The sequence below is a fragment of the Eptesicus fuscus genome, chromosome 22, assembly GCF_027574615.1.
Source record: "Eptesicus fuscus isolate TK198812 chromosome 22, DD_ASM_mEF_20220401, whole genome shotgun sequence".
Lineage (NCBI taxonomy): Eukaryota > Metazoa > Chordata > Mammalia > Chiroptera > Vespertilionidae > Eptesicus > Eptesicus fuscus.
The window spans coordinates 14,300,812-14,328,588 of record NC_072494.1 but is presented as its reverse complement, the minus strand read 5'-3'; the positions used below and the strand labels follow the sequence as shown (position 1 = coordinate 14,328,588).

The window sequence follows — 27,777 nt, the reverse complement described above, 5'->3', positions numbered from 1 at the left end:
ATAATAAACACAAATCTCACGTGTCTACTGCTATCCATTTAGGTCATAACCAGTACCATACTTGCAGTTAGACCCTAAAAATTACTCACCCAAGCACTTTGAGTTAGATGTAGATGACAGCCCTATAGATTTCCCACACACTTAGGCTTCTCCTCGCTCCAGCAGGAATGCCAATTACAGAATAATGACAAGAGTTCTGGCCCACTCCAACCCATCCTCACTCAGCAAATTTGTTCTTTTCCTGTTCTGCAGCTGACAGAGCTACTTTAAAAAAAGAAATCTTTTCTGCAAACAGTTGAAACAGCTCATCCCTCTGGCTTTTAGCATAATAAGACTGTCCGAATAATCTAGAAACCTGTTTTCCAATACTTGAATAAAAGTTCTTGAGTTTTTAGTATAAGTTGTTTGGGGTTGTGATGGCATTAGATTAGGTCAAAAATATAAATATAAATGCTTTGACTTATCTAAAATAGCATTATTTTGAAGACGGCAGTATCATTTTGTATTTGCCTATGTGCCTCATAAAAACTAACTGCATGCCCTGGCTGGTTTGGCTCAGTGGATAGAGCGTCAGCCTGCAGACAAAAGGGTCTTGGGTTCGATTCCCGGTCAGGGGCACATGCCTGTATTGTGGGCTCGATCCCCGGTTGGGGACGTGCGGGAGGCGGCCGATCGATGGTTCTCTATCATCATTGATGTTTCTATCTCTCTCTCCCTCTCCCTCCCTCCCTGAAATAAATAAAAAATTATTCAAAAAAACAAACACCTAACTGCAACTTTAAGCAAACATAGTCAGGTGGGAGGGTCCATGGAAGAAGCTGGGTGTGGGAAGCCACCGCAGGCCAGCACTGTCATGAGCACGCACCAAGGAACGCGGGAGGCCTTGAGCGTTAGCAGGGCTTACTCTAGGCACCGATTGTTCGTTCGTGTTGAGATAGTGGTGGCTCGAAGCAATTTCCTGACCTGATAGCCTCCAAGTAAATGTTTACTGGACCTTACTGATCTTTACTGACCTCTGAGACTGTGTCTGCTACGTGCCTGCCTGAGGGCAAGATGCGTATCTAAAACGGAATAAAAAGCGGACAAGGCCAGGACTCAGTGTGCCTCTCGAGGAAAGAGGTTCCACCTGGGCCCCCAATGCCTTCTAAATTCATATTTCTTGCATAGCATTTGCATTTGTGCGTCGGCCCCTCCTTCCGATCCCGAACCTCGCCGTGCAGGTCGCGGCAGCTGGGGCTTCTGAAGTTTTAACACTCTACGTAATCCTGAGAACCCTACGCTCCAGAACTCTATGTTTACAATAAAGCTCCATGCTTCTAAGTTCCCCCTCCCTGAACTTTCTTTCCCCTTCTGTAAATACCCCTCCATTTTGGCATGCAGGCCAGAGTGTGCCCATGGATTGCTATGTCTGCATGTACTAGGTTACAAACCTTTCTTTTTCCCGAATAAATCGTTTTTGGTAACAAAACAGATATTTGATACTATTTTTCAGTGGACAGGCCTTTAAAAAATGTTAATATGATTCAGAGCACTAATAAGATTCATTGGGTAACTAATTTTAACAGCTTTCTTTATAAGATCAACACACAACAAAATGTCATATTATGCCTCTGCTTCAGAGGTTCTCAATCTTTTTGGTCTCAGGAACTCTTTACACTAAAAAACTGAGGACCTCAAAGAGTTATTGATTATGCGGGTTATAGCTATTGATATAGAGGAAGGAAGAGAGAGAGAAACATCGATCTGTTGCTCCACCCTCTTATGCATTCATTGGTTGCTCCTTGGGTGGGGATTGAACCCAAAACCTTGATCTTGGTACATGAGGACGATGCTCCATGGCCTGTTGTGAAGTGTTATTTTAAAATGTTGACATATTTGAAGAAAATTCAGCCTCACAGAGATATGTAGTTAGAAAAAGGAGGAATGTTTTAATACCCTTTTCAAATAATTGTGGCTATTCTTATTTGATACTACACCAAAACTCAACAAGTCATAGTTTCTAAAAGATTAATTACAATGTGGAATCTGAAAGCATATCAATGAACTTTTTTAAAATAAGTGTCTTCCTTTTTCAAAAATATTTTTTTTTATTGATTTTAGAGAAGAAGGGAGAGGGAGAGAGAGATAGAAACATCAATGATGAGAGAGAATCATTGATCGGCTGCCTCCTGCACATGCCCCATGGGGGATCGAGCCTGCAACCCAGGCATGTGCCCTTGACCAGAATCGAACCTGGGACCCTTCAGTCTGCAGGCCGACACTCTATCCACTGAACCAAACCAGCTAGGGCTCAATGAACTTTTCATACTTTGTTACACTAAAACCCATTAGTTTATCTGGCATTTTGAATAGAACTTTTACCCATGCTTATTTTATAACATCATGCATTGGTCATTAGGAAAATATAGGGTCACTGAATTATGCAGATCTTTCAAATGTAAACACATATCATTGTATAATATCAAAATATTGCATTGCCGAAACCGGTTTGGCTCAGTGGATAGAGCGTCGGCCTGCGGACTCAAGGGTCCCAGGTTCGATTCCGGTCAAGGGCATGTACCTTGGTTGCGGGCACATCCCCGGTGGGGGGGTGTGCGGGAGGCAGCTGATTGGTGTTTCTCTCTCATCGATGTTTCTGACTCTCTATCCCTATCTCTTCCTCTCTGTAAAAAATCAATAAAATATATATAAAAAAATATATTGCATTTATGAATATGATCTCATTAGAAAATCTTTAAGCATTGGGGAGCTGTTAAGAATACAATGGCAGCCTGGCCAGCGTGGCTCAATGGTTGAATGTCAATGTATGAACCAGAAGGTCACGGTTCAATTCCTGGTCAGGGCACATGCCTGGATTGCAGGCTCAATCCCCTGGTGTGGGGCGTGCAGGAGGCAGCCGATCAATGATTCTCTCTCATCATTGATGTCTCTCTCTCTCTCTCTCTCTCTCTCTCTCTCTCTCTCTCTCTCCATTCCTCTCTGAAATCAGTAAAAATATTTTTAAAAAATACAATTTTCCCAAAATTTCTAATTTTGAAAAATTCTCAGATTTTATCATTGGCAACAAATGTAATCAATTGTTTTCCTTGCAGTGATAGGCCCACTTTGTCCATTTTTGAGAAAACGCCTGCCATATACCCATGTCTCAATATGCATAGATGGTTGTTGTTCTGTGGTAGCAGTTAGATAGACATGAGCAGAGCAAGGACAGTGGGTCAGGTACAGAAGGTCACCAGGGCAGAAAGCCCCAGGTGCCTAGCAAAGGGCAAACTGGGGAAACAAGGACCTTGCCCCCAGGGTAACCTTTCCTTCCCTAACACATCACTGGTCCTGCAGTTCAGAACCTCCCCCTGACCTTTCCTCCCGGGCCCATTGCTAGTCATCCGGGTTAGACCCCCTTAGAGGGGAAATGAACAAGGGGGCCAGAGAATAGCCCTTAAGCATTAACCCCCAGGACAATGAGGTTCTGAACTGTATCAATTACATCTAGGCCTCAATTGTGTTTCAGCTCCAGGCCCAGAAAAGCAGCAAAACCAGAGAGGTGATGTCTTGGCTGACATCAGGACCAGCTGAATTGATTAATGACTCCATGGGGTGGACCAATCAGTGGAGGCCACAACCCTAAAAGGACAGACCTGGCAAGCAGATGAATATTCTACTGAGACCCTCCCCTAAATCCACCACCCTTAGGAGCCCTTAGGGTGGAGGACCCCTCGCCCTCTCCCCCTCAGGAGCAGGTCTGTGCCTTTCCTCTGCTCCACTTCTTTCCCCCAACACATCACCTTTACATTTCTCTCTTTCTGTTAAGCTCCAAGGGCCCTTCTGTTGCCTCTGCAACTTGTTTCCTGAGCCCATTTCTTCTATCACTAACTTCTTCTACCTCTGTGACTTTCGAAATAAACGTCCACTTATAGTTTGAGTCTTGGCTCTGAATCCTTTCTTAGCCAGAACTCAAGTACCAAGCTTGCTGAACCCAGGTCCAGTCTGTCTGACTACACCGATCTAACCCCTGGTGCCGTTTTTGCCGCTGCCAACAGTCTTTCCAGTAAACATGGCATTCCATATCCAAGAGTGGCTAGTTCAGTTCAGAATTCAAACAGCTGCACAGATGCTTTTCCACTAGACAACCAACCATACTTTGGTATACAGCATATGTCCTTATGTGTATTTATTTCATCACCCATAATATCAAAAACACGGGTTCTCAGGGTTAGACAGCAGAGGGCCCTAGACCCAGGACACCACAGATGCGAGATGGCCAGAAGAAATGCCAGATAAGGTGACATCAAAAATGTTACCACCCCTCCACTCCCTACTTAAAAACACTGCAGTAGGTGATTTTATCTTCTAACTGCCTGCTTCTTCGCAGATGTTGAAACTACTACTCGAATGCAGTTGATCAAGGTGTGAATGCTATATAACCTCTCTGGGGTGGCCGTAATCTGCCAGCTTGGCCTTCACTGCACAGGGGCAAAGAGAGTTACTGAGCAACCTGACTGAAGAAGGAAATAGCTGGATCCCGGCCTTGTCCCCAGCTTATAAAAGCAACTCAACAACCCCCGGTCAGAGCGCATACAAGAATCAACCAATGAATGCATAAGTAAGTGGAACAACAAAAATCTATTTTTTCTCCCCCCCTTCTCTCTTTCTAAAAATCAATAAATAAAAATAAAAGCACCCTAACAGAGCCTCTCAGTGAGCAAGTTCAGATTCTAGAAAAGAGAAAAACAACATGCCAATCACACCCTTAGCACAGGGGTCAACATATGTGTATGTTTCTACCATCTCCCTTAGGTTTAAGTTTTTTTAATGTTACCATTGTGTGCTGGGTAGGGTTGATTTAATTATTATCTTCACAACAAACTTGCAGAGTAGCTAACAATGTCCCCATTGGACAGATGGGAACACTGAGGTCCAGGCAGTCAAGCCACACAACTGGTGAGAGAATAAAGCTGAGGTTGAGGTCCTGGCTGCTTTGGTTCAGAGTCATTTCATGATATCACACTGCCTTCCGGATGAAATATCTTTCCCTGATACTTGCTCATATATTGTTCTCTTATGAGACTTTACCATGTTACTATGTCTTTCATCATTGTAATTATTATGGTGGCTTGACATTCCAAGGAGTGAAGTCATTATTATATAATCAATCATTTTTCCATTGCTGAAAATTTTATGATTACTAATAAAGCTATGGTGAATATAAGAAAAATTATTTTAATGAAATGACCCACAAGGAAGTAAATCCAGAAAGAAAAATTATGAAGTTAAGATGTGCTTTAAGATGATTTTCATAATAACTAAAATCATTAATTTATCTTACTTAACAAAACAAATATTTTTCTCACAACAAATTAACAACAGCACCAACAAAAGTGAATAAGTTGAGCTCATTTACATCTTTTATTCATTACTAGAAATGAATTATTAATCAGATAAGATTTAAACTGAAACCACGTAAACACTCTGTGGTCCAGGCCTTTAAAAATAATGGTAATCTGCTCTTCTACTGCTCATATTCATTCTACAAACTCACAGTTTGTAGGATGTAGTTCTTTTTTAAGGCTATTTTAAATCATATATGAAAAAAACAAGAGCTCGCAAAAATTAGATCGGATATAGTCCAGACAACTCAGCATTTTAACTAATGAAAGTGATACTAAAGATCAATTTCCTAAGAAAGCAGGCTAGCTGTCCTTGGTAGATCTCAAAATGTTCGAGAAGTAGCATAAAATAACACCCCTTCTTTTTAAAATAAATAAAGAAAAGCTGTTTATCTTATTAAGTGGGCCTATCACTTCAAGGAAAACAATTGATTACATTTGTTGCCATTCCTTACCCTGAAGAAAAAAACTGTTTATAGTCTTTTTGAACACAAGTGTCTGCCTTGTGTAAACACCACTAAAATAACAATAAAGGCATATGGCTCCAGGAACAAAAAGAATGGGCAACAGAAACTGGAAAGTCGGCTAATATATAACTATGTTAGCAGAACTGACACTTTATCACAGATTTCAGGCCTCCTCATACATCCCACCCACTCCCTTTTATTTTTGCTTTAAAAAGTACATTAATTTTTGCTAATTATGAAAACCTCAATACTCTGGGTATTAGCTGGAGTATATAGAACACTGTTCTTCTCTTACTACGTCTGAAGTTTGCATCTGCTTCTCTTTCATAAGCCAGATCCTGGTACTGACTCAGAGCTAAGCTTACAGTCCTTTACCTAAGAATTGTTCCTAAATCAGATATTCCCCATAATGAGCCTACTAAACCAAGCATAGGATTCCATACATTTATCCATTTTAAATTATACTTTATTTTATAAAGGGCTTTAGATATCTTAGATACTAATGCTTTCAGATATAAACAAACACCACAAACTGTTCCCCCTTATCCCTTTTCCCCTCACTGCCTCAGTTCCAGCTATATGAACAGGCCCCGCCCACCTCAGCGGTTTTGCAATTGCTCTTCCTTTTACCTGGGAGGTTCTTAATTTATTTATTATTTTTTAAATATATATTTTATTGATTTTTTAACAGAGAGGAAGGGAGAGGGATAGAGAGTTAGAAACATCGATCAACTGCCTCCTGCACACCCCCTACTGGGGATGTGCCCGCAACCAAAGTACATGCCCTTGACCGGAATCGAACCTGGGACCCTTGAGTCCGCAGACCGACGCTCTAGCCACTGAGCCAAACTGGTTAGGGAAAGGAGGTTCTTTATTTAAATACCACATAGCTTATTCCTTACAACTCCTTCAGGTTTTTGCTCTCAGGGAATGATTCACTCACCACCCAATTTATAACAGCAAACCTTACACATTGATACTCCTGCCTTCCCTTCTTTAAACCTGTTTTGTTTTTCTCTACAGGATTTATCACCACCTAATTACCATAACATTTACTTATTTTGTTTGTCTGAATGGCCTCACTAGATTGTAAACTCCATGAGATTAGGAATTTTGTCTGTTTTGTTTAATGTTGTATTTCCATGGCTAGCACATAGTAGGTGTTCAATAAATGCTTGTTGAAAGAAAGAATAACCTCTAGCAACCAGTGTCAGGAACTAGATGTCTATATCGGTGACCGAGACACTTTCCTCTAAGAACCACATAGAGAAATGACTTTGTGGAAGTTAAGTGTCATTCAATTTTGATGTTTTAACTCAATTAAAAATAGCGGCATCGCCGAAACCGGTTTGGCTCAGTGGACAGAGCGTCGGCCTGCGGACTGAAGGGTCCCAGGTTCGATTCTGGTCAAGGGCACGTACCTTGGTTGCGGGCACATCCCCGGTGGGGGGTGTGCAGGAGGCAGCTGATCGGTGTTTCTCTCTCATCGATGTTTCTGACTCTCTATCTCTCTCCCTCTCTGTAAAAAAATCAATAAAATATGTATTTTTTTTTTTAAATAGCGGCATTGCCGAAGCCGGTTTGGCTCAGTGGATGGAGCGTCAGTCTACGGACTGAAGGGTCCCAGGTTCGATTCCGGTCAGGGGCATGTACATTGGTTGCGGGCACATCCCTGGTGGGAGGTGTGCAGGAGGCAGCTGGTCGATGTATCTCTCTCATCGATGTTTCTAGCTCTCTATCCCTCTCCCTTTCTCTCTGTGAAAAATCAATAAAATATATTTTTAAAAAATAAATAAAAAAAAAATAGCGGCATTAAATATTCACATCGCCCTGACCAGGTGGTTAAGTGGTTAGAGTGGCAGCTCGCGCATCGAAGAGTCTTGGGTTTGATTCCTGGTCAAGGGCATGTACCTGGGTTGCAGGTTCTATCTCAGCCCCCATCAGGGCACGTTTATAAAACAAGTATAATTTAAACTCTCTCCCTCTCTCTTTACTTTTACCTCTTTCTTGTCTTAAGCCTTGATGCCATCACTTTACTTCCAGAAAGGATGAGTTCCTAAATACTCCACAGGAGAAAGCAAAGAAACATTGAAACATTGAGCTATTCAGCCCCTACATTTATGAAGTCTTCCCTCAAAAAGTTGATAAAATCCACACCCCTCCACCAGGAATTAAAGAAGGGAGATATAGCCTTCTTCTTCCCCCACGTAAGGAAACGCTTTAACCAAAACTAAAGAAGGAATCAACAAGCTATTCCCAAGAACCTATTCATGGACAGAGCAAAAAGGAGAGCCTGTCCTAAGAACTGTCAAAGACAAATGATGCTGGACCTTAGACCATTTTGGGGGCTCCAGACAATACTAAAGCAGATCATGACGTTGTTAGATTTATATTAATACTAGAGGCCCCACTGGTAGGGTCCCTGGTGGCTGCTGGCTGCCCGCCAGGTACTCCCTCCCTTCCTCCGGCTGCCCTGGTCGAACTCCCAGTGGAGGAGACAATTTGCATACTGCGCTTTTATTATATAGGAGGATGCTGCTCTCAGAAATTGAACAAGACATGTACAGTATGCATATATAAAGCAAAGAGAATGACTTCTCTATGCAAAAAAAAAAAATTAACACTCATAGATTTATGAACTGGGGTTTTCCAGTCCATTTCCTTCATTTGAAAGACAGAGTACTAGTGAGCGTAAATCATTTCTGAAGTTCATCCAGATATTAGTAGTAAAATATACTATAAATCAGATTACCTGGCTCTCACTTCAGTATCCTTTCATTCAATCAAGCTCCTCTCTAAACTTGAGTGTTCCTCTGATGGGGAATTGAATCATTCTATAGCATCTGAGTTTAAATTACTACATCACCAGGAAGGAAAAAAACCTAATTCCCCAATATTATTTCTAAATTAGTTGTGGTGAGTCTGGATGTTATTTTATCCTTTCATTAGTAACTGGAATTTAATGAGAAAAAACAATTCCACTATTAATTACATAGGGTGTTCCAAAAAATGTACACACATACTTTGACTAAAGACAGTGTTTGTTAAAATACATTTCATTTTCAAAATTGAGCTATCAGCTGTTAAAGTGTATATACATTTTTTGGGGGGACACCCAGTATATTTTGTCATAAACAGAAAACTGCCATTTGTAGTATAGTGTTCTGGGTATAATCATGGATTCTGGTGTTCAGAAATGAAAAAAAAACACGATAATGCAGTCTCTTTATGCAACACTTAATTCAAGTCTTAATTCAATAAGACTTAAAGCTAAGAAAAGGTTAAACTCAACATTAAACAAACATTTTGTCATCTATTTTGGCCAAAACAAGGTATTTTCCCTTATTCACCTAACCATTACTCAGGGAGCCAGCAACCAGTTACAAAGAGCCTTCTTGGTGGTCCAAGGACGCCCTCTATCTGAGTACTGAAAAAATTCAAACGTAAATTAAATACTTTCTAAAACGGATGCTTTTTCAATAAATTCTTAATCAACAATTGTACAAAATTGATCCTCTCTTTAATCACTACTAGCAGATAATCAGACAAATGTCATGCCTTTTGTTACAAGAGCACTAGTAACGCTCAAGCCTACATTCCTATAATTTACCTAGGAATTTGGAAGGAAAGCCCCTGATATTTCTCCAGAACTTATTCCATTTTATTCAATAAAATTATTGGTGTGAATCACCTAGGTTAGTATATTGATCTCTTTGTTTTTTCTGTGCATGTAAAACTCTATGCTTTATTTAACATGCCATTGTAGCAGTTTGCCCAGTAATGAGTTTCACCAACATTAAATATTTATTGGGTATTTTCTGTGTGCAGGGCACTGTACTAGTGAAAAGGATCGGGGGCGGGGGGGGGGGGAGAGAGACAAAAACACCACACTCTTTATCCTCAAAGAAGTAACAATGTACTTTCTAGAAAATAGGAAAACAACCTGTACAAAGAAACATATGGTAAAATGCCCACGGAAAAAGATATGCTTTTCTCTATTTGCTATTTTCTGTCACCTCATGAAAATTATTCAACTTCTTGGAACTCCTGTAATATGGAGGTAATACTCACCTCAAAGGAAATTTACAAAAGTTAACTGAGATATTTGTCAAGGGAAAACAATCTTATACTGAAGTCCAAATGACAGGTAAGAAAAAACAAAAACCAAATGACAGGTGAGTGGAGGTGAATTTTCAAATATCAGTAACTTAAAGAATTTGCAGGTGTATCATTTTTCATTAGCATTGGGGTTTTCTGTTTTCTATAATATATGAACATTTTAAATGAATAACATGCCATTGTAGTTTACCCAGTAATGAGTTTCACCAACATTAAATATTTATTGGGTATCTTCTGTGTAGATTTAGATTTTTCTCGTTTGTATCCATTGAAAGATTCATATTTTCATTTTACTATAACTTCTCTTTCAAAACAAATCTCAAAAAAATAAAAATGCCCAATGGGAAGTTTTACTTGGTAGTAAAACTTACTCCAACTTTTACTTGGAGAAAATAAACACGTTTTTCACAGTCTCAGAGTGACAAAAATCTGTATTTCAAGTGGCTTCTAATTTGCCTTAAAGGATTTGAAAATTGTGTATAACGTTTTATAAAGCAATCTTTTAAAAACATGTACTTTTTATTGATTTCAGAGAGGAAGGGAGAGGGAGAGAGAGAGAGAGAGAGAGAGAGAGAGAGAGAGAGAGAGAGAGAGAGAGAGAGATGAGAGAGATGAGAGAACCATTGATTGGCTGCCTCCTGCAGGCCCCACACTGGGGATCAAGCCCCCATCGTGTGCCCAGACCAGAAATCAAACCGGGACCTCCTGGTTCATAGGTCGTCACTCATCCACTGAGCCACACCAGCAGGGCACGTTTTATAAAGTGATCTTAACAGCCAGATTAATGTTAATGTGCTCTGGATCTCGTTTTAACTGCATCCTTCTTACAATTCAATGAAAGGATGATTGATTTGGTCATTTTGAACCTATTGATTACTCTGACGCCAGCAAACACTGGCCATTGTTTTGGTGGAGATATTTACAAGTATTTAGAGTCACTGATTTCTCGCAGTTGTTTCTTGCTATCTTTCCTGATCTTACAATTCCCCAATTTAGGTGCGGTGAAACGAACATTTACCCTCCTTAAGGACAAACGGTGCGGAGAGACTACCTGTGGGATATAAACACAAATGCAGACTTTGTGAAGTTGATGGCTTTAAGATTTATTTTGCTGTCAGGTTTTTGTCGTTTCTTAAATCAAAATTTGTGAGTTTTCCCTGAAAATCCCAACGCTGCTTCGTTTTGGCCCAGCGGATACGTGCCCCCCTTTCCGGCCGGGTTCCGCGTCGCAGGCCCCCTCATCCCCCGCAGCGGGAGCCCGCGGAGTCCAATCGCCCAGCGCGCCGAACCCGGGGTCGCTCGGGGCTCGGAGTCCCCGCGGCCGAACCCAGGTCCAGGCCCTCCTGGGAGATCTGAGGCCTCCCCCAAAACATCCCTAAAGGGCGTTCCCTTTGTTCATTCATTCATTCAACAAGCATGTGTTCGATTTCAGAGGCTCTCCGTCCTCCGAACGCCAATCTGGACCTCCCTTCGCTGGGGCACCGTCCTCGCCCTAAGGACCCCGTGAAGCTGAAATCCGCCGCTATTTATCCGCGAGCACCGCGTGTGATCTACCAAGGGCCGTCCCTCTGAGTCCCGAGCAGCCGGGAGCATAACGCCATCTCCCTTCCCCTCGCCCTTCACGGCCACCCAAGGAAGCGTTCATGAATGGCAAAGAGGAACCACCGCCATGCTCCGTTCTTGCCTCGGAGGTGGCCTTCAGCCAAGTTTCCTCACCCCGCGAGGCGCCACCCTCTCCCCCCCCCCCCCCCCCCCCCCCCCCCCCAGGCAGCAGGAGGGGTTCAGGCCGCGGCCGGGAAGCCAGCGGTCCGGGAGTCCAAGTCTCCAACACCCGCCGGCTGCAGATGGGTCGGCAGCCCCGTCAGGGCGGGGCGGCCTCCGGCTCTCAGCCGGGTTTCAGCGCCGGGCGCACAGGCCCGGGCCTCCCGACCGCGCCGCGGAACTACAAGTCCCAGCAGCGGGGCTGCCCGGACTTCCGGAAGCCGAGGCTGGGCGGGGAGGAAGCGGCGGAGACCTGGCCGAGAAGCCCGGGGTTCATTTAGCCAGAAGAAAAGGGGGCGGGAAGGGCTGTGGGGCTAAACCTGTCAGTTCGCCACCATGAACGTGGTTTTGGCTGTGAAGCAGTACGTTTCCAAAATGATAGAGGACAGCGGGCCGGGGATGAAAGTACTTCTCATGGATAAAGAGACGGTGAGTTTGCTTCTGCCCAGGATTCGTGTGGGAATCCTCCCTCCCTTACAATAGCCGGTCACATTCCACTGTAGGATTTGGCATTTAATTAGAGGTTTTTAAAGGAGGGTCAGTTCCGTACGGAATGTAAAGATTGCATTAAGCTTGCCCAGTCGGTTTTCAGACTAAATGGCTTTAGCCACCGCCAGAGATATTTTTTCTTGTACCCCGAGACAATTTCTTGGAATAGAAATCCTTTTCTAAATGTTTCTGTCAAGAAATAAGTGAGACAGCACCTGAAAGGCTTTGGGATGATCCTGTTATTTCTACTCAACGTTGTGTTTTTAAAGTAAAGATGTTGGAGCTCAAGCTGAGGTGACAGGTTATTTATGATTTGTTGATTGCAGATTAAAAAAAAAACAACGCTTTAAGGTAATAGAAAAATGGGGGGGGGTATGTATGGATTGTCCATGTTTACAGAGAGCATTCTGGTACATTACATACATGTTTGGATGCTCAGTAAATGTTATAACATATGTTAGTAGTTAAGGTATCCAGTTAAATATTAATGAAAAAAAAAAGTTTAAGCCTTGGGGTATTGTTGCTTGTTTTTATTATTCTGGACCATCATAATACTAGTAATTTTTTTTCTTTACAGACTGGTATAGTGAGTATGGTATACACACAATCAGAGATTCTTCAGAAGGAAGTGTACCTTTTTGAACGCATTGATTCTCCGAACCGGGAGATCATGAAACACCTGAAAGCAATTTGTTTTCTTCGGCCTACGAAGGTACTACATACTGAACTGCCATGTGCCCAGGCAAATACAGAACACTATGATCTGAAGGCATTAAGAAGGCAAAATAAATTTGTATTATCATTTGTGGCATCATAATTATCCTGGTTTATCAGAGTTGCAACCTTGACTCTCCTCCTTCCCATATCTCAGTTTACTCCTTACAGCCAGTTTTTTCCTTCAAAATGACTTTTAGGTTCTCAGCTACTTTCAAAGCTACTACTCTAACAGAGACCCACATCACTTTATTCCTGGATTAACCTCTTCTCACTGAATAGCATTGCCACTTAATCTTATATATTTATATCAATGTTTTGAGTTTTTATCATTTTCTTCACATCTATGCTCAGAAACCTATAATGGCTCAATTTTACTTCCGTGATTAAATCTATATTTAGTAGCCTACTCCTCAAAGCACTCCTTTAGCTGGTCTGGTCTGCCCTGAGGTATCCAAACTCCAGTGTCCCACCTCTGCTCCTCCACTACAGCCACTAGGCCTTTGTGTCATCCCTCTGTATTTTCATTTCTGTTCTCTTCCCCTCATTAGAGATTCTTTAGCCTTCCATCAGTTGTTGTCCACCATCTAAATCTTGCTTAAGTCCTCCTTTAAAAACCCTTAACTATATTAATATTCAATCATATTTTGTATATTCTCTTACTTTATATTCCTGTTCTTCAACTCCAAAATACTCTTTTACCATGCTTGTACATTATGTATTTTCCAAAATACAAATCTAATCATGTTCTCCCCACTTGGAAAACTTGAATGACTTCTCATTACTTTTACAATAAAGACAAAACTCCTTAATTGTGGCCTGCAAGATCCTGTGTGGTCTAGTTCCTATCATTTCTACAGCCTCATTTCAAACCATTCCCCCTTCTGCTCTTAGTCACACTAATGTTTCAGTACACTATATTCCATCATGCCACAGGACCTTTGCACAGGCTCTTTCTCTGTCAGGAACTTCTTCACTGCAAGCAAATCTTCTCTGGCCTTGCTGACCAGGTCACACGCCCCACCCCCACCTGCCTTGTTATAAGCATTAAAGCACCATCTTCATCTCCCTATTATTTGTCATGGTTGAAGTATTATATTTTCTGTCTGATTAATTAATATCTATCTCACCTACCAACAGTAAGCTCCATGAGAACAGAGATGGGTCTGTTTTGTCACACTATTATGTCTCCAATGCCTGCCACATAGCATATACGCAATAAGCCATTCCTGAATTAATGAATACTGTGTTATAATAGTTTCCAGTTGTTTCACATTTGTAAATCTTAGTCATAACATTCTGGTTGTGAGAAGGATCTTAGAGATCATCTAGTGCAGTGGTCGGCAAACTGCTGCTTGAGAGCCACATGCGGCTCTTTGGCCCCTTGAGTGTAGCTCTTCCACAAAATACCACAGCCTGGGCGGGTCTATTTTGAAGAAGTGGCGTTAGAAGAAGTTTAAGTTTAAAAAATGTGGCTCTCAAAAGAAATTTCAATCATTGTACTGTTGAAATTTGGCTCTGTTGACTAATGAGTTTGCCGACCACTGATCTAGTGCATCATTTCCTAACATTTTTATTAGAGAACCTCTTTCATATATATACATATATATATGTATATAGTCTCTCATACTCAAAATATATTCTTAAAAGCAATTTTTCCTTAAGATTCCATTACTTTTTAAGATATTTTTAATCTAAATGATAATTTGCAAAGAATTTTTTCCACTTAACAAGCAATGTGCATTGCTTACATTATTTTTAATTCTGTAAGAAAACTGGGTTTTTTAACATTCAAAAATGATATTTTATGTCATGTATAGTTTGGGGACCAAATTTATACTGAAATTTAACCCTGTGTTATAATATCAAAAATAGATAAGATCTGCATTATAATCTTATACAACAGGAATTCTAATGTTTTGACCATATAAAAAATCAACTGTTTTACTTTTAAATTTCATATTTTACTTTAAAATAATGTAATTATAAAAAGGGTCTTAGCCTACTATTTGCAAATACTTCCCAAACATTGAAGTTGTGCAGTCTTAGGTCCCAATAAGTTAAAAGCCATATAATTAACTATATTTTATCTTGACTATTGGCTTTAAAAGGACTAGACATGTTTTGATATTCTGTATAATAATTTTGATAGATGAATATAATAATTTATAGACAAGCAGCTTGAGGCACATTTGCAGAATTATCAATTTTATGTTGTATTTCAACATCTGTGTTCTTTATATATTTTTAATCTTAATTTGGCCAACGTAGCACAGCTAGTTAAAATTACATATGATTCTTTATCATTATATTTAATGTATTTCTTTTTCATCCCAGCCTTTACCCTCCCAACATATATATACTTAATCTAGATCTTAGCACACAGTAGACTCCCAGTAAATACTTGAATAAGTCAATGGATGATGTTTATTAGCTTTACACTTAAGCAATTCTCATATTTTGTTTGTTATTTTCTAGGAGAATGTGGATTATCTGATTCAGGAGCTCCGAAGACCCAAATACAGTATATATTTTATTTGTAAGTATGTTATTTCACCTATTCAATCATATAACTATATTCTAGCTAGAATGTTCTGTTGGTCTCTTTGTATCATCAATAAGTTAATTGAGCCCTAACCTGTTTGGCTCAGTGGATAGAGCATCAGCCTGCCAACTGAAGGGTCCCAGGTTTGATTCCGGTCAGGGGCATGTACCTTGGTTGCAGGCACATCCCCAGTAGGGGGTGTGCAGGAGGCAGCTGATCGATGTTTCTCTCTCATCGATGTTTCTAACTCTCTATCCCTCTCCCTTCCTCTCTGTAAAAAATCAATAAAATATATTTAAAAAAATAAATAAATAAAAATAAAAATAAGTTAATTGAATCCATCACTAAAAAAGTCTGTGTTTTTTTTAATGTTCTTTCAAAGTTTAAAAGTCTTACAGTCAACATTCTGTTTCAGAAAGCTAAATGTGATTTCCATTCACCATTAATTGCTTGGGTAAAAAAACTTTTGTTTAACTTTGCCTTTTAAAATTCTTTGTAAGGCAAGAAGTCATAAGTAGCCAGTTTTCATAAAGTGTATTCTTTTTTTTTAAAATATATTTTATTGATTTTTTACAGAGAGGATGGGAGAGGGATAGAGAGTTAGAAACATCGATTAGCTGCCTCCTGCACACCCCCCACCGGAGATGTGCCTGCAACCAAGGTACATGCCCTTGACCGGAATCGAACCTGGGACCCTTGAGTCCGCAGGCCGACGCTCTATCCACTGAGCCAAACCGGTTTCGGCACAAAGTGTATTCTTATTCCTGTTTTACACTTTTATGAACTGAGGCATAGAAGCTAATTTATTTACTTGGAGAGATGTACTTGATGGAAAGGCAGAGATTTACTTTACATACCAGATAAAAACATTTCACTTCTCGTTGCTTCTTTATGTAGTACTTAAAGTACAAGTCATCAAGTAGATATCTCTTATGTGCCTAACTTTGGTGGGGGCGGGGGAGGCAGAGATAGAGAAGTAGAGGCCTGGAAACAAACTAGTTTTGTGGTTACTATACCATTATACGGATTTTTATTTTTTTTAATGTAATACATTCTGCTTTGGCAGTTACATCCATTCTCCTCTAGATGTCGTTATTGATCTTTAGAGTTTAGTATAGTTTATTTGTGCCATTTCTAAAACCAAGGACAAAACTTAATTAACACTCAGTATGTAGGACATTTGAGAAGTTGAAGGGATAGAGTTTTAGGGTTTAGACTATAGTCTGTGATACACATACTTTCTTCAGTATATACTACAATTTAACAATGGTACCAAAAATTAACATTTGTGATAAGAGTTTGTATTTTATAAAGAACTTTCTTATATATTATTTCATTTGGTCCTTACAACAACCCCAAGAGGTAAAAATAGGTAATTTTATTAGTTTCAGTGTTCCTACTTTTGTTTTTGTTGGTTGGTTGGTTGGTTTTGACTAATAGTCACAGGTTTCCTTTTTTAAAAAAAATATATATATTTATTGATTTCAGAGAGAAAGGGAGAGGAGGAGAGAGAGAGAGAGAAACATAAATGATGAGACTGAATCATTGACCAGCTGCCTCCTGCATGCCCCCTACTGGGGATCCAGCCCGCTACCCAGGCATGTGCCCTTGACCGGAATCGAACCTGGGACCTTCAGTCCACAGGCTGACGCTCTATCCACTGAACCAAACCATGTAGGGCACGGGTTTTCTTTTTTAAATGAAACACTTTATTTTGAGATAACTGTAGATTCACATATAGTTATAAGACTAATACAGATATCCCATATATCCTTTCCCCCCATGTAGCATCTTAGGTACCTACAGTACAGTATCATATCCAGAATATTGACATTGAAACAGTCAGGATACAAAGCATTTCCATCTCCATAAGGATCCCTTGTATTGTCCTTTTTTAGACACTTCCCTTCCCCTCAACCCCCTCATTAACCCCTGGAAGCCACAATCTGTTCTCCATTTCTGTAATTTTGTCATTTCAAGAAGGTTACATAAATGGAATCATATAGCATATAAACTTTGGGGATTGTTTTTTTCTTTTTTTACTCAGCATAATTCTTTAGAAGTTAATTCAAGTCGTTCCATCTATCAATAGTTTTTATTACTGACTAGTATTCTGTGGTATAGATGTACCACAGTTTGACTATTCACTTCTTGAAGGACATTTGACTTGTTTCCAGTCCTACAGAGAAAGCTGTTACAAACATTTGTGTACATGTGTTTGTGCGAACATAAGTCTTCTTTTCTCTGTAATAAATAATGAACCAGGAGAGCAATTGCTAGGTAATGTAGTAGTTGCATGTTTGATGTTTTAAGAAACTGCCAGATGTTTTCGAGAGTAACCATGCCATTTTACTTTTCCACTAGCAATGCACAGGTGATCCAGTTTCCTGGTATTCGCACCAGCATTTGGTGTTGTCCCTGTTCTTTATTTTAGCCATTCTGATAAATGTGTAGTCATTCCAGTATTTTTTAGTCTTATCACAAGCTAAGTACTTGGGAAAGTGTAGATACTTTTGTACTCAGTGATAGGCAGATGATAGATAGGCACAGAGACAGAGATTGATTCCCTGTGCTGACAAATTTAAAAGTAAGTGAACATCTACCAGAATCAGTCTTTTGCTGTGTCGCTTAGCTAAAAATTGAATAGGTCATGAGGTAAAAGGCTCCTTTTTCCTCTAAAGAGAATTATTTGATGCAGCAATTAAGATTAATAATGAATAATAAATCTAATATTTACTTTTCTGGTTCTAAAGATTGATTTGAGCTGTAAATCTATGAAGTAGAAGAAAAAAATTACATACACTTATATTAAATTGGTTAGCACTAAAGCCAATTGAAATTTCTTGGGTGAAGCAATCAATTTCACAACTTTATTTAGTTATTTAGATTAAAATAAACAAAAATGTGTGTGTATATAGTAATTTTATTTATTACAAACTTTCAGCACAATTTATTTTAGCACTTAACTTGCCTTCTGCTCATATTATTTTTTATAATTTTAATTCTGTATAATTTTATGTCTGTTTATCTTGTATAACAGGCTCCTTTCAAAGTATATATAAAAGTAGACAGAATAGTATAATAAATTCCAATGTACCCATCACCTAATTTCAATAATTATTGTGCTATGGCAAATTTTGTTTTAGCCTTACTGCCACCTACTGCCCCACCAATATAATTTTGAAGGAAATCTAATATATAATATGACTTTATCCATAATATTTCATTATGCATCTCTAAAAGACAAGGACTTATTTTTTTAAACATTACTAGTATACCCAAATAATAAAAAATAATTTCTATTTTTTAAATATTCATTCAGTGTTCAAATTCTCTCATGTCTTCCCCTCTTCCTATCCCCCCATGGTTTGTTTGAATCAGGATCATAGTAAGGTCCACACATTGCTATTGGTTGATATGCTGTTTAAGTTTCTTTGCTCTTCTCTTGGTTCTCTCTCCTGTGCAATTTATTTATTGAAGAAACCAGGTTGTTCTGTTAAAGTTTCCTATAGCCTGGATCTTGCTGATTGCATCACCAATAAGTTTATTTACTTATTTTTTAAAATATATATTTTTATTGAGTTCAGAAAGGAAAGGAGAGGGAGAGAGAGAAATAGAAACATCAATGATGAGAGAGAATCATTTATCGGCTGCCTCCTGCATGCCCCCACTGGAGATCCCGGCATGTGCCCTGACCAGGAATGGAACCATGACCTCTTGGTTCATAGGTTGACACTCAACCACTGAGCCACGCCGGCCAGGCTCTTTGCAGTTTAAAATGTTCCTCTGTCCTCCAGTTTCTGTAAGTTGGTACCTGGATGTAGAGGTTTAATTAGATTCAGATTTGATTTCTTTTTGACAAGAATACTTCATAGGTAGTGTGGTGTACTTCCACTGATCGTCTCTTACTGTAATATTAGCAGTGGTTGATGCTCAATGCCTAGGTCCAACCATTGATTCATTAGGAGCTGATAGAAATATTGTTTTAATTCTGTCATATCATTATCATTCCTTCTTTATTTTTTCAGCTGGAATATTTCTATAAAGAGAAATTGCCCCTCATCTACTGGTTGCTTATCTGGTGGTACAGTTTATGTATAAAAGGATAAAAGCTTACTTCTTTCCCTTTATTTATCATCATGTTATCCTTTCCTTCTATTTTCAGTATAAGACTTGGTTCCATAGCATCCTCCAATGCTTACAATGGTGGTCCTTTTTTAAACAAAAAATTACTATTATGGATTTAAACATCTTTGTACTGCTCATTCCAATTTGAAGGTGTTCAACTTTGACATCTACTCCAATGTGTACTAAACTTCCCTTATTCATTAGGCTTTAACTGTCAGGCCCATTTATGTCTAATTGCAGCAACAATGATCTCCTTTTAGTCAATAACAACTCATATGTCTGTTTCAGATTTCAGTAATGTGATCAGCAAGAGTGATGTGAAGTCATTAGCTGAAGCTGATGAACAGGAAGTTGTGGCTGAGGTTCAGGTAAACATATTGGTCCTCTAACTCTCTCTTATATTGGCCCTTTTAAAAGATTTGAGTCTAAAAATAGGGAAAGTGCTGTCTCAAAAGAATGGAGGCTACTCATCAGAAACAATCAATGTGCATTGCACCAGACTATACTTATATTTAGAAAGTTTGGAAGATATATCAAATTGTATGGGAACAGAATTAAAGGAGTCAGTGGAAATCATGAGATTGGGCTGGTCCTGGATTCTACTATTAGTAGGAAGAGTTTCACATGGTTGGGGACAAAATCAAATATGTCCTATGATAGTTTTATTTTTATTTATTTATTTTTTAAAATATATTTTATTGATTTTTTACAGAGAGGAAGGGAGAGGGATAGAGAGGTAGAAACATCGATGAGAGAGAAACATCGATCAGCCACCTCCTACACAACTCCTACTGGGGATGTGCCTGCAACCAAGATACATGCCCTTGACTGGAATCGAACCTGGGACCTTTCAGTCTGCAGGCCAATGCTCTATCCACTGAGCCAAACGGGTTAGGGCTGTCCTATGATAGTTTTATGAGCCACCCTATAAGAATGTTCATCTAACCCAGCCAGGTTTGGCTCAGTGGTTGAGTGTTGACCCAGAAACCGAGAGGTCATGGGTTCGATTCCTGGTCAGGACATATACCTGGGTTGCGGGTTCAAGCCCCAGTAGGGGGCGTGCAGGAGGCAGCTGGTTGATGATGCTCTCTCATCATAGATGTTTCTCTCTCTTCTCTCCCTCTCCCTTCTTCTCTGAAATCAATAAAAATGTACTTTAAAAAAAAAGAAGTTTCATCTATTAGGACCAAGTTTAATAGGGATAGAATAGGAAGTAAAGGATGTGAATGGGGTTTGTTGAAGTTCTGTTTGTGGTTATCTTGCTTTGGGAATAATAAGCAGACATTTGTCATTAGGTTTAAATTTGGAAACCCCTAAATATTTATTCTGCATGCTATATAATACATCACATTAGAACATACCATGTTACCCTTCTTAAATAGTTTAGTGTTCTCCAATACATTTATCACAAACGTTTGAATACATTTATGAGCTAATTGAAGAATATTGTATTCAGGACCACAAATAAGCAAGTTTTGGATATTCTAGATGAAAAATGAATAAAAAAGAATGACCTCTTTTGAACCATATTCTCTCTCATGAGAATGCACTGGAAAGCAAAGTTCTTTTTCGTTTGAGTGTAACATTGTATACCCTATAGCAATGTTTTATTTTTACTAATTGATAAGTCCTAGAGGTCTCCAGGCATATAATATATATACTTCTTTAACTTTTGTGGGGTTTTTAAAGATTTATTATTGCTGTTGTTTTATAATTATTTTATTAATTTCCCCACATTGACTTTTTGTTAACTTTTAATTGATCAATTTTTCTATCTTTTACACTTACATTTCCTCAAATTTGACTAGATCACATGTGAAAATATTGCTGCATGATACAGTTGGAGTTTATGGAATATAACTGGCTGATCTTGGTGCTTTATTTTCAGGAATTTTATGGTGATTACATTGCTGTGAATCCACATTTGTTTTCCCTCAATATTTTGGGTTGCTGCCAGGTATGGAAGGAAAGGATTTTTTTATTATTTTTTTTTTAGTTTATTTATCAGGTGGGAGTTAATTCAGCAAGTAAGAAAAAAATTTAAGTATTGTCTCTGAATATTTAAAAAGGGTCGAAATTGGGATCCAGCCCAGCTGTCCAGAACAACTCAAGGACTGACGGCTCTCCTTTTATCCCTGAAGAAATGCCCTATGATTCGTTATCAGCTTTCATCAGAGGCAGCAAAGAGACTTGCCGAATGTGTTAAGGTATGGCATTCCCTAGCCTGGTTCCAAAACACCAGACCATTCATTTCCTTATCATATTTCAAAAACTAAAGGAATATTTTATCTACAACCAAGGAGGTAGGTCTTTGTAATTCAGAACCAAAAAGTAACAACAACAACAAAAGCAACAAATTAAAGTTAAAATTCTTAGGTGTAACCTAAGAAACATTTCTAAGCTATTTAACTTAATTTGATACAATCAAATCACCTGTGAAATAGAGTTTCAAATTCTATCCTCTGAAATAGAATGTTATTAAACTTTATTAAGGTTTTTGTTTTTTTTTATGGAAGGCCATGAAGATGCAAAGAACTTCTGTTAAATGTAGTTTTTATGTATTAATTTACTATTTATATCATCACTATCTGCAACTGATTGGTTGATCGAACTCTCTTTCTCACCCACAGCAAGTCATAACTAAAGAATATGAACTATTTGAGTTCCGGCGGACTGAGGTTCCTCCATTGCTACTTATTTTGGATCGCTGCGATGACGCCATCACCCCATTGCTAAACCAGGTGCAAAAACCTTTGTTAGCATAACATAAGGATAATTTCAGGTGCTGTTCATCAAAATGCAGATGTGGAAATGAACAAGATGGCCCATTTATTTGCCTCCTTATTTTCAGCTCTTGTTTTTGCCTTATATTTCTTGTTTTTTTGATATCACTATTCTTCTAGCCACAGTCATCCTTGACTCTTTTTTCTGCCTCATCCTTCCTGTCCCTTTCTACCACCACCCCAACCCTGAATCAGGGCAACTTCTAGGTCCTATAGACTACTTTTCCAGTGTTTGCTCTTTTCCATTCTACTGCTGTTACCTTGGTGTAGACTCAAATCATTCATGGGAATACTGAAATAGTCACCTACTTATCCCCACTTTACATTTCATCCCACTCTATATATTTCACAGACACAGTGTTGTTAAATTAATTTCCCCAAAGCACAGTTCTGATCCTATTTACGGCTGGCTTAGAAATCTTCATTGGTTCCCATTTGCCTACTGCAGTGGTCGGCAAACTCATTAGTCAACAGAGCCAAATATCAACAGTACAACGATTGAAATTTCTTTTGAGAGCCAAATTTTTTAAACTTAAACTATATAGGTAGGTACATTGTTATTAATTAGGGTACTCCTTCAATCGCACTGTACGTGCGCGCCCGCATGTGGTATTTTGTGTAAGAGCCACACTCAAGGGACCAAAGAGCCGCATCAGGCTCGTGAGCCGTGGTTTGCTGACCACTGGGCTACTGAGTTAAATACAGACTCCTGATCTTGACATCCAAGAGCCTTGACAATATGGGTCCAACCTTGTACAAAACCTACAGCTCACGACTGCAGATATGCCACACATGGTTTCCTGCCATCATTTTATTCATGTTGTGACCCGTCTTACTCTGGAATGTTTGGAATACCTTGTCTTCCCGACTTCACCTATCAAAGTTCTTCTCTTTAAAAATCACTCGAAACATGTTGAAGCCTTTTTTCTTTTAGTCAGACACGTCCTTTCCCCCTAAAATTTCTGGCCAACTTTGTGTCTCTCATGTGTTTCACGCTGCACTCACCATGCTGAACCTGTGTTTTCACACTCTCCGAGGTTACATATTCCTTCAAGGCATATTCCTTACCCGTGTTTGTTCTAATGCAAGTATAAGCACAGAGCCTTGCACGTAGATGCTTTTTTAATAGTGACTTTGAATTTGTAGGGAAAGGCACAGTCTATATTTCAGTTCCTTTCCAGCTCATAATAATGTTAATGCTGGGGAAATCTGCGGCTGTGGAATGCAACTGCTCTGTGATGCAATAGGCTTATATTCCTAAAATTCAAAGTAATATTTGTTCACTAAATAAATGTTGATAATATAAAAAAATTAGAAAGAGAAATGATGGCCTATAATTCTGTTTGCCAAAGAAAAGCAACCATTCATTCAACCAATTTCACTAAGGACCTGTATTAAGTAGGCAGGTACTGTATTAAGTCCTGGAAATAAAAGGTTAAAAAATACAATCTCTTCTCTCACAGAGCTCGTGGTCCCATGGGGAGAGAAGAAAAGAGATAATTTAATGATAGAGTAAGTGCTGATGGCAGAAGCATGCACAGGATGCTGTCTATGGAAGCATAAAACATTTTGTTGTGCTTATTTTAAATGCCCCAATAAAACCGGCTGTTTTGAGAATTCATCGGGCAGATATTTTAGGAAATAAAACATCTTTTATAACCTCAAGTCATTTCTTAATAAATCTAGATTTTTAAAAGGTGGAATATACATATGTAAATATTTCTAGCATTAGATTCTAGATTTAGAGGGTAATTTGCTGGAAAATACTTAGTTTTGTCCAATGGGCCTATGATTAAAAGTAACCCATTCTCCATAAATGGTCAGAAGGAAAAATTTGGGGGTTCTCCTTTCCAGTTCTACCAAGTAAGCTCACATTTGTAAGACTGGAAACCAACCCTCTTCACAATTCATTTTAGGTAAAAATATAAAGCTTCTGAATATGTGTGTTTTCATCAACCCACAAGGGTTTTTTCTGATAATATTAGTGTTCCCAGGATAAATATAGCACCACTCAGACCTGCAAGAATACACTTCTCATGCTGCAGAAAACCACAGAAGCGTACAGGAAATGGTACAGCTTGTAACTGCAGTACCAATATAGCCCTATCCATGAAGCCAAAAATACACCCTCAATTCACAGGCCAAAATTGGAGCTAATGATGGATCTAATTTTCCTTTTTATCAGGAATATTAATCTTGCTGCCCTTCTTCCAAAGTGTGAAATCTAAAAGTATTTTGATTTTTGGATGTTTAACCAATTAAAATGACAATCTTAATATTTAGTATAGCACAAAGTATCAATAAAATTTGAACTAAATAGAGAATCTCCATGAAAAGAAGAGTAATTACTAAGAATAAGTTATTCGTTTTTGTTTTCCTGAACATTTACTATTGCCATGTTTTGTCAATTACCAAACTTTCTGTCACGATTCTTTATTTAGTGGACATATCAAGCCATGGTCCATGAACTGCTGGGCATAAACAACAATCGGATTGATCTTTCCAGAGTGCCAGGGATCAGTAAAGACTTAAGAGAGGTGGTCCTATCTGCCGAAAACGACGAATTCTATGCTAATGTAAGTGGTTTTTAATTGAGTTTAGTTGTTTTTATGTAAGAAGGTCAGTATTGACTTGTGAGAATTCATGTGGAAGGATGATGGAGGCATCCTATGTGGGTAAACTGCATCTTAAGGGAAGGCAGAAGACTTGGATTCTGACCCCCCCCCCTTTAACAATATTTTTTTCATAGAAACCACATACTTGGTTTCGCACTTTTAAAATCAGAACCCAGTTTACTTACTTCCCTACCTCCCGTAGCCCTTTGTGAGAATAGTACTGGCACTCATCACCAGTGTCCTGACCAATGTCCAGATTTGCTAGTTAGAATGGAATTTTCTTGCCCTTTAATTCTAACTGTACTCAGAATTCTTTTTAACTTCTTCTTTTAAACTGTCTGAAAGTCAGACTAGTGGATAGAACTGTGTTTCCAACTTCCTTTTTCACAGAACATGTACTTGAACTTTGCCGAGATTGGTAGCAATATAAAGAATCTCATGGAAGACTTTCAGAAGAAGAAACCAAAAGAACAGCAAAAACTAGAATCAATAGCAGACATGAAGGTAAATTGAACATGTAAATGGATGACTAACATGCAAGTTTGGAAGCTATTCTGATTTCTACCTTAATTCATTTAGTTTGGTTTGAGGTATTTTCTGTAATATTTCTCTTTGGAAAACAATACAGTGAAAACTTCATAATAAGCCATAAACTTCTTCCCATTCTTCAGTCACCTTTGGACTATTCAAAGACTCAGTCTGCTTACATATACCAGTTCTTCTCTTCCTAGGCATAACAAAATGCAAAATGCCATGTGATTGAAAGCTATAGATGCCTTTTTTCTTGGCAGAACAATCCCTGATTTTTCCCCCCCTTCATATATGCCTATCCTTGGTCAAGAAATAATAGAACCCCCAATTGATGTTTTTCCCATGGCAGGCCTTTGTTGAGAATTACCCACAGTTCAAGAAGATGTCTGGGACTGTATCAAAACACGTGACAGTTGTTGGAGAGCTGTCTCGGTTGGTCGGTGAGCGGAATCTGCTGGAGGTTTCGGAGGTTGAACAAGAACTGGCCTGTCAAAATGACCATTCTAGTGCTCTCCAGGTATCTATTCAGTCCCATTTGATGAGCACCTACTATGTGTAAGGCACTGTGCCAGGCAGAGCAAGAGATACTAAGGCAAGTAATCCTTCTTCACCAACACGGAATTTACAGTCTAGCGAGGAGTTGAGACAAGTATACAGTTTAATATTAATATAGATACATGATAAGAGCCACAAAAGAATAATGTGCAATCAAAGGGTTCAGGCAATTAACTGAATATTTCGGAGGGCAGCCTGATCTACTAGAAAGAATACTAGACTAAAATCAGAAAGTCTGGAATTTAGTTTTTGGTTTGCCACTTACCAGCTTTGTGACCTGGAGCTGTTGACTTAATCTCTGAGTTAGTTTCCTCATTTGAAAAATAGGTATAATGATATTTATCACACAGGGTTGTTAGGAAGATTTTAAAAGATATAATAAATTAAAGTACTTTATCTCAGTTTTTCATTTCTGAACATCTGTTTTTCATTCCACAAACATGGATGTCCGCTACATGTGCATGGTAGGATCTACAGGTACAAAAATCAGTGTGATACCATCTTTTCCCTCAAAGAGTTCATGTGATAATAGGGGAGAGAGAAATTTAAGCCAGGATTTATAATACTGTGCAGTAAGTGCTATTCTAGAGGTATTTCCAAAATAATATGGAAACACAGAAAGGACTTAGAGCTTGAGGCTTTTAGAGCTTCTAAAGTTGAGGCTTCTTAGAGCTTCGTAGAGAAGATGACATTAGATGTGGGTCTGGACAAATAAATGAGGAGGAGGAGTGTATCAACCAGAGAAAAGGGGGGAAATTCTCAGCAGACAGAATGCAGGCATGGAGATGTAATATATATATATGCGAGAATAATTCAATGTAGCTAGTACAACAGTTAGTGTTGCAACATAATATTTAATTAAATCAAAATTGTGATACTGACGATAAGATTTGAGGTTATTAGGAAAAGTTTCTGAGAGGAGGTGCCATTAAGATAGACTATAAGAATGAATAGAATCTGGAGGAGGATTTCAGTCACGAATAGCAGCAAAAGCAAAGATGCAGCAGTATGCAGAAAAGAATAAACAGTTTCACCTGTTGAACATGGGTGTGGAAGAGAATAAGGAGATAAAATTGGTTTGGTAAACACGAAGCAGTTTATGCAGAAGCTTATAAGAGGAATTTATACTTGCCGAGAGAGGCAAAGAGATCCAGTGTGTAGGTTCTTATGTAGAAAGTTGATATGATAAAATCAGTATTTTAGGAAATTTAACCTAGTTAGGATACTTGGGCAGTGAAAAAAGTGAAGTCAGTGAGGCTAGTGGACTCATAGCAATAGTAGTAAAAAATGTACAATAAGAGAAAGTCTAAGAGGCATTTCAAAGGGAGAAAACAACACTTTAGTGACAGATTGGATAGAAGGATAATAAGAACAAATCAGAGATAATTCCAAGGTTCCTGAGAAATGGCACAATGTGATATCACTGACAATAAGTTAACTTAGGAATAGGAGTTCTTTGGGAGATGCCATTTCTAAGCTACTTAGTACTATAAGAAGCACATTTCCATATTGATAAGGACCCAATATTCTAAAACTTAGTCTCTTTCTTTTCCTGCTGCAATTTTACTTTATAAAATAAAGCCAGTGTGGAATAATGAAAACAACACAGGCTGTGGAGCCAGACTATCCTGGCTAATAGCCTGTCTCTACATACCACCGTTTCTTTGGGAAAATTATTTACTTTGC

The 27,777-nt window shown here is 38.8% G+C and overlaps 1 protein-coding gene across 1 annotated transcript in view; it reads left to right on the top strand.

Moving 5' to 3' along the window:
• Positions 1-11,742: 11,742 nt before the first annotated feature.
• Positions 11,743-27,777, top strand: part of VPS45 (vacuolar protein sorting 45 homolog) — a 43,176-nt gene continuing 27,141 nt past the window's right edge. Inside the window, exons 1-10 of the mRNA XM_008155805.3 lie at positions 11,743-12,160; positions 12,798-12,932; positions 15,413-15,473; positions 19,896-19,975; positions 21,496-21,564; positions 21,677-21,814; positions 22,238-22,348; positions 24,832-24,966; positions 25,396-25,509; positions 25,886-26,053. Coding sequence (XP_008154027.1) covers positions 12,068-12,160; positions 12,798-12,932; positions 15,413-15,473; positions 19,896-19,975; positions 21,496-21,564; positions 21,677-21,814; positions 22,238-22,348; positions 24,832-24,966; positions 25,396-25,509; positions 25,886-26,053 — 1,104 coding nt within the window. The 5' untranslated portion in view covers positions 11,743-12,067. The remainder of the gene's footprint in view (positions 12,161-12,797; positions 12,933-15,412; positions 15,474-19,895; positions 19,976-21,495; positions 21,565-21,676; positions 21,815-22,237; positions 22,349-24,831; positions 24,967-25,395; positions 25,510-25,885; positions 26,054-27,777) is intronic.